Source organism: Panicum hallii, chromosome 7, assembly GCF_002211085.1.
Source record: "Panicum hallii strain FIL2 chromosome 7, PHallii_v3.1, whole genome shotgun sequence".
NCBI lineage: Eukaryota > Viridiplantae > Streptophyta > Magnoliopsida > Poales > Poaceae > Panicum > Panicum hallii.
Window position 1 is genome coordinate 4,578,889 of NC_038048.1, and position 7,411 is coordinate 4,586,299.

At 40.1% G+C, this 7,411-nt stretch overlaps 1 protein-coding gene across 1 annotated transcript; it reads left to right on the top strand.

Annotated features, from left to right (window-relative positions):
* Positions 1-251: 251 nt before the first annotated feature.
* Positions 252-4,721, top strand: LOC112900094. The gene is made up of 3 exons (XM_025968829.1): positions 252-535; positions 907-1,094; positions 4,178-4,721. Exons 1-3 carry the CDS (start codon positions 288-290, stop codon positions 4,393-4,395), a joined length of 654 nt encoding a protein of 217 aa, XP_025824614.1. The 5' UTR covers positions 252-287; the 3' UTR covers positions 4,396-4,721.
* The last annotated feature ends 2,690 nt before the right edge of the window (positions 4,722-7,411 follow it).

A 7,411-nucleotide genomic window follows, 5' to 3' on the forward strand; every position in this document is an offset into this window, starting at 1 on the left:
AAGCCTAGTTATGGTTTTCCGTTTTCTGTTTGTTCGCTTTAGCCGAGAGACTTATAATAAATTTCGTACTACAAATTCTATAAATTTATATAATAATTAAATTCATGATTGATCTTATACGAAATATAACTGAGATATTATGATTGGAATAAATTCTGTACATGGTAATACTTATCCAGAAACTATCACACTCTTACGGGATTCTCGATTTGGAAATGCGCTTGGTTTCAATAACTGTGTAACATTAGCATAGCGCGTTTGGTTTCTTTCCCCTTCCGCAAACCAAAATGTTGGCGGCTCGCCGGCTCTCCGCCGCCACCTCCGCCTCCACCTCTCCTCTCCTCCTCCGCCGCCGCCTCTCTGTGCAGATCCATTCCACGGCCCTGCCGCCGCCGCCCCCGCCCCCGCCGGAGGCGACCGAGTCGGGGCCGGGAGCGTGGGCCCGCCGCGCGGCGGCGCTCTCACTGCTGGGGCTGACCGGCGCCGTCGCGGCCAGCGCCGTCAGCGACCTCTCTGTCTTTCTCTCCTGCTCCAGGTCGTGCCCTCGAATCCCGTGGCGTCTTGCATTCAATATTTACTGTTTCTTGTGATGCTTGTCTTGGGATCAGCACGCCCTTGAATGTTTGGATTTGTAAGCCATTGTTTTAACAGTATATGTAACTGATTTTCGTTTCACCTGTTCTATAGTTAGGAATTTTTGACCTGTAGCCTAGACCTATATGTGTAGTACTTTTGATCCCTACGTAGAGGATGAATGGTGACTTTGTGGCAGCCTGTAGGATTCTTGTACCTTCGAATGATGCTATGTTAGTCATGTAATGTGCTTACTTACCATTGTTGGATTTGGTTTCCGTTGTCCAGAAGAGGAATTGCTGTGGCTTACTTCTTTTGGTGACCTTGTTGCAGCCAGGCAATAGGGAAGGCCACCCAGAACCAGCAGATAGTGAATGCCATTGGCAAGCCGATTGTGCGGGGCCCCTGGTACAGTGCTTCCATTGCTGTGAATCATGCGAGGCATTCTGTCTCCTGCACGTTCCCAGTGTCCGCCCCCCAAGGAAGCGGGCTTCTGAAGTTCAAGGCTGTTCGTCTGGGAGGTATGTGCTAGTAACGTCACAAATCAAATTTGTTGAGGTGATTCCAGTCGTTATGAGTGAACTGATTAGACGTTCCTATTAGGATCCTGTAATGTTGCATAAGCTACACGCCTACACCAGTTCAGTGCCTCCAAAAAACTGAAAGAGTCTTCCGCTAATGTCCATATTGTAGCTCAACCTTTGGATTTTTTCCCTTGTGTACTAAATGTTGCAGGAGTTTTGGTTACCTTAGTGGAAAGGAAGACTATAGCAATACACATTGTTTGCAGACGTAGTTGATTGATCGCAGCTCTTAAGCCAATTTTGTCATTCCTTGGCATTACAGGCCTATCAGACCTTACAATGCCCCCACTCCCCCAAAAATTACTGTAGGCCATGTTATAATCAATGCTAGGTAGGTGACTGGACAATAGGTTCTGGGGTTATGTCTGTTATGTTAAATTTCTTTGAATTTATCTAGACAGTAGAACATAAAAGAATTTATACTTGTTACTGGCTTGTTACCAATGTTTTCTATAACCGATATTGTTCCTGGCTTTTAAAACATTAGTGTTAGCTTGTTGGTCGGCTATCATTTTAACCCATGGCCTATGAAGTTCATGAAGATTCTTCTGTAGATGAAATGATGATTATTTACCATTTAGATAGTCTGCCTAATTAATTGCTTCGTTCTGTGTTCTCATTAAGGATTAAATAATTTTAGAAGATTAGTTTAGGATTTAGCTCATGTAATAGTCATGGCATGATGACATAGGGAAGCGAACTATGTGAAAGGAAACTTGATGTAATGTGGATGCAAATATAAAATACATTATCATAAGGGATGGTGCAAAGAAGAAACAAACAAATGTCAGTGAAACTGCAATACTCGGTTTTAGGTGAGCTAAGCACTCATTACATATTTGGCATCCACATCGACCTAAATGGATCATGATACATACTTCAGATGCCTCTCTACGAGACATCATACAGTTAGATCTTGTACCTCTCGCCCAATAAATCTGGCAGTTCTGGTTTATGTTATGACCGGCATCACGTGTCAACGCCGGAGTCGTGCTAGTGGCTAGGCCATGATTTTCCTTCTTTAGATATTTCGTTTTTTTCCATAAAAATAGGATTGTGTTTGGATTTGTTAGGAGGGGGATAAATACCCCTAGATAGATTTGGAATTAATCAAGCAAGGCAATTATCTTGCCTGGCCTCACGGGGCCTTCTCCCACGTCTCCTCTAGCCCTAGCTCACGCACGCCGCCGCCGCTCTCGCACACCGCTGCCGCTCGCCGATCACCACGGTGCCCGCTTGCCACCGCGAGTTCAAGCTCCGGCCACCGCCTTCCTACTCCTATCACCTGCGCAGTCGTGGTAGGATCCCTGGTCCTATCAGTTTATGCTTGATATTGGCAGGGGAAAATTTACAGAACCCAATAAATCTCAAATCATAATTAAGCAATACATTAAAAACAATATTATAATGTCAATGGACTCATTGCATACCTAGTTGATCTATGCTATCTATACTATCATGATAGCAAGATCGATAATCAGAAAATCAAGAAATAAAATGCAGGGCTTTATTTATATTAAGACAGTAGGTTTTGCTAATTTACCTCACGTATAATGCTGACACAACACATTAGGTTAGAAACGGAGGGGGGCCAAGGCAACCAGAAAACTCAAGAAATTGAATAATGAAATCACAGTACTAAATTCCTGCTGAGGGTGTGGTGGAGTGGAAGGGGAGAAGAGGGGATCAGGGAATGAAGGAGATGCATAATGGGTTGTTTTGCCTCAATGAATGGAAGAATCGGATGGTATTACAGCATACAAAAGTGAAGAAATTCAGACTACTAGTTCTTAGTTAAGTGTTGAAGGAGTATTAGTTGTTGCTAAGAGCAGAGGATAGGTTGCACAGCTTCGAAGTAATTTGCCCGTTGTTCTTTCCTAGCCTTTATGTTAGCTTTCAATTGCCTAGGTCCATTTGTCATTGCTGTATTTTTCTAAAGTGCTTATACTGTACTGAGGCGCTGTTCGGATCCAAGGGCAAATGGTAAAAGGGCAAATGGCAAAATTTTTGCTCCTGTCACATCAGATGTTTGGACGCTAATTAGAAGTATTAAATATAGTTTAATTAAAAAACTAATTACATAGATGAGGACTAAATGACGAGACGAATCTATTAAGCCTAATTAATCCATAATTAGCAAAATTACGGTAGCATTTGCCCTTTTGCACTTTGGGGTGTTTGGATCCAAAAGTGCAAAAAAAATGCAAAAGAGCAAAAGTTTTGCACTTTCTCTTTCTCTTTCCATTGGATCCGAACAGGCCCTGATTTGAGCGATAATGGTAATAGCTAATCAACGGCCTCATTTTGGAAAACTGTAACAATGTTTAACTAGAATTGGTAAGGCTTGTCATGACAAGATTCCACATAAACAAGAGATTGTGTAGTGGAGGTAGGACTCCACTACCATGGGTATTTTACAAATGCTGTGATGTCCTCATCAACCTTCGCACCCTGTATTTCTTCTCATTCGGTACTCGTTAAATGCTGCTGTGCTTTATGCTCTTCTAGTGTTATGGATTGACTTATATTTAGGGCAGCAGGAAGAAACCGGCTAGTTGTCTGCTGTGCTTTTATAGCCAGCCCATAACAAACTAACTAATATCCTAACAAAATAACTATCCTGATGTGCCTAACAACCTGGTAACAAAAGATGCTAACAAATAAATCAACTAACCCTATCTTCTCCAACTTATCTTTTTGTTAGATGATGGAAAGTTTGGCAACAAACAAACAATCGCAATGTTGGCATGGTGATTTGCTCAGTGACAGCTGACTGGTTGATACTATTTCTAGTGCCTGCTGCTGATTATATTGAATTATTGTCTTGCACTATGAGAGCTTTTAGTGGGTCAACTAGGAAAAACAAACTTGAAACAAGACGATCCCTTTTTCCTATTTTTTGCAACATTTTCTAGCAGACTTAATCAAGTAGTTCATTCCCATTGAATTGAATCACTGTGGTTTGATGCTTGCAGTGACAACTTAATTAGTATCTCATCGCATTTTATTCTCTCTCGCAGATGAATCTTGGTATTCATTCCTAAAGCCCAGTGACTGGGAGATACTCATAATGGACGCCATCCTTGACATTCATACTGAAGATGGGAAACACCGAACAATGAGGGTAACCATTCCAGACAACACCCCTGCTCCACCGCCAGCCGACTGCACCGCGTGCAAGTCCCATACACCTCCGACTCCGTCTCCGCCTCTGCCTCCACCGCCAGCGGATAAGTGAATTCATTTGGATATGGTTTATTCATCTGAATATGGCTACCATGGAGTGACTTGTTCTTTCCTCGATCCCTGGCAATCCTGGAGGAAATAAGTGTCATATTTTTCACCCAAGAAGGTGCAGATCCATATCTAGAAATAGCAAGAGTACTTTTCTGATATTCGAAATCTGGACGCATGGGATAGGATAGGTTAGATGAAAATATGTATCCGGCCGACCATCCTCTGAACTTCTGAAGGTCAGGTCCATCAGTCTCAAACAGCTAAGATTTGCTTTAGGGTCACCACTCACTTGCTAGCAATAAAGCATCACAGAAAAGTTTAGGTTGATATTGCATGATATTCTACGGGAAAAGATAGTTAGCTAGGTTTATGACTTGTGTTCTCATTCTCTTTGCAATGCTTGCCTATTAGGATTACATAATTATGTTTTCTGGTAGTGCTTTTCTGGAGAATCATGCGTTGTGTCTGCTTGCAGGGCTGGCCCTTTGGCAGGTCAGCCTCAATGGGCTTTCGAGATTTGGCTCTAGGGCCGTGTACTTCTCAGGAAGGCCACAATGGGCTTAACCAAACTCCTACGTACTACGTAGTCCAACATAAGATTAATGCCCAAGAGCCTGCTAGTCCCATATACGGAGTTATATCAACAGTTTCATGTTTTAGCACAACAGCGAATAAGCTTACCAAAAAACAGAACGGAATAATAAATCCTAATAACGACGCCTTTGAAGTTACCATGGACATTGCATGATTCATTGAAAACTGATTTCTGGGAATTGCAATTTGTATGTTTAAAAGGTACATTGAGTCTTTATTTTAGCTTAGTAGTAAAAGGTAATGACATAAAATTTAGAAAAAAATTCTCTGGAATAATTTATATGACCTTGTCTACGATGATCTTTTGACCTCTGAACTATGAATACTACGCGACCCTGGTGTACTATTGTCCAAAATTTTCAATTCGTCACCTCACCTTTGTTTAATTAAAAAATTGCATATGGAAGAAAAAAATCAACCGTAATCTTCTCGAATTTGGTATTCCTAATAGGTGGTCTAATACATTTACATAATTTTGATACAACTTAACATACAACCTCTATAATGAGTTGCCTTTTTTATCTTGTAGTAATGCCATATTTATTAATTTATGGAATGAAAAAATAAATATTGCGAGTTGCGTGGCAATAACAACTTATACAATGGTTTAGAAGAGATCTTAGAGTTCTTAATTTTAGCTTATTTGGTGGTAATTTCGCGAAGCCATGATCTCATTCTCTCTCATTTCCCTCTCCATATCATCAAAAATTTTTTTAAAATTACATGAGACGACCTATAAGACGACCTATAAGACTGCTGACAAAAGGCTAAGTTGTTCTTGTTGTTGTATCAAGAAAGTTAAGTTCGATTGGATTAATGTTAGTACCATCAAATGAATATACTAAGAAAACGTGTCTCAAATGAACTTAATGATACTTATTTATAAATAGTGGTACATTTTTGCATTGACTTAGTTAAACTTAAGATGGTTTTAGTTAAATACAGTATAATGGAATTCCTTTTTAGGATGGAGGGGTAATAATTAGAGAAAAATCTAGTTTTTACTATCACAAATGTCAGATTTTCAACTTTCAACTATAAAATTGGATAACGGAAGCCATCCAATTGTCGAAACCGAACAAATTTATCCTTTTGGTGGTTTCAAAGACTTTTTTATTTTATAAAAATTAAAAATATCCAATTTTAAACTAAAAAATTCATAACTAATTGATTTTAAATCAAAATAATATAAAACAGGTACCAACATTTTTCAAAAAATATAACCTACTTATTGGCACACTACTCGTCACTATTCGTAAGCTATTGGGATCCATTTCTTTCATATTCATAATATTTATTTGCTTGTAGTTATGCTATTATTTTTTAATAAATAATATTCAAATAGAGCAACAACATGTATGCTCTATTTTTAGAAAATAATTGGTTCTAGTTTCATATTTTTCTGATTTAATGATTAGTTTTGATTTTTTAGATGTAACTAGAATTTTTAATTTTTTTAAAAAATTAAAAACCACCTTTAAAATAATCAAAGGGCTAAATTTGTCCGGTTTTAACAGTTGGATGACCCTCGTTATCAGGTGAAGGTTGAAAATCGGAATTTTTCCTAATAATTATCAATATGACTAAGTAATCAATTGCATATTAGTACTACGCTTGTCTTCTTTTCATGAACTATTTACTAATAACTATTGCCGTAAAATAGGAATACGAGTGGCAAGTTCGTTTTGTATTATCACAAAAGAAATCCAAATTTCTTCAATTTTTTATATTCTCAGTGGATGAAATTTTGACCATTAATTTTTATCCTACATCATTCAGTGAAATACAGCCGTACAAAATGAAAGTTGTTGAATTGACAACCATTTAGGATGTGGACTGTAGGATAGAAAAAAATGCACCGCTGGTTCTCAACTCAACTCCACGAACATCAAGGTCTCTGAACTCCCAAAATGTACATTCAACTTCTCGAATTTGCTAATAGGCTCAAATAAGATCCAAATTACCGAGAATTAGGTTCTCAATCGTCCACATGTCTGCACATGGAGCCACATGTCAGCTCCAAAGGTTTTGTGGGTTTTCTCTATTCCTCCAAGGGGTTTTCTGCAAGGTCTACACGACAGTTTTAAGGTTAGGATTTGGGTATCTTTTAGAGGTCTTTTGGTAAAACTGTCATGAACAATCCGGTCTCTGCTCTTTGGCCGACGGAGGCTCCTCGTGTCAGAGATGGCGCGAACACTTCAGGCGGTGGGGTCCGCAAGTGGGCGAGGCCAGGGCGGCGCTAGGGAGGTAACGGCTGACGGTTCAGCTTGTAGCATTGGGGCCTCCTCGCCCAATGCCAGTGCGGACGGCTTGGCCTCCTGCCCGGCCAGCGGGTGCGACCACCTCCGTTGTTGAGTTGGCGTCGCCGCGACGACATCGCGCTCGTCGCCGAGCTCCACCATGAGATGGCGGTCCTCGACCTT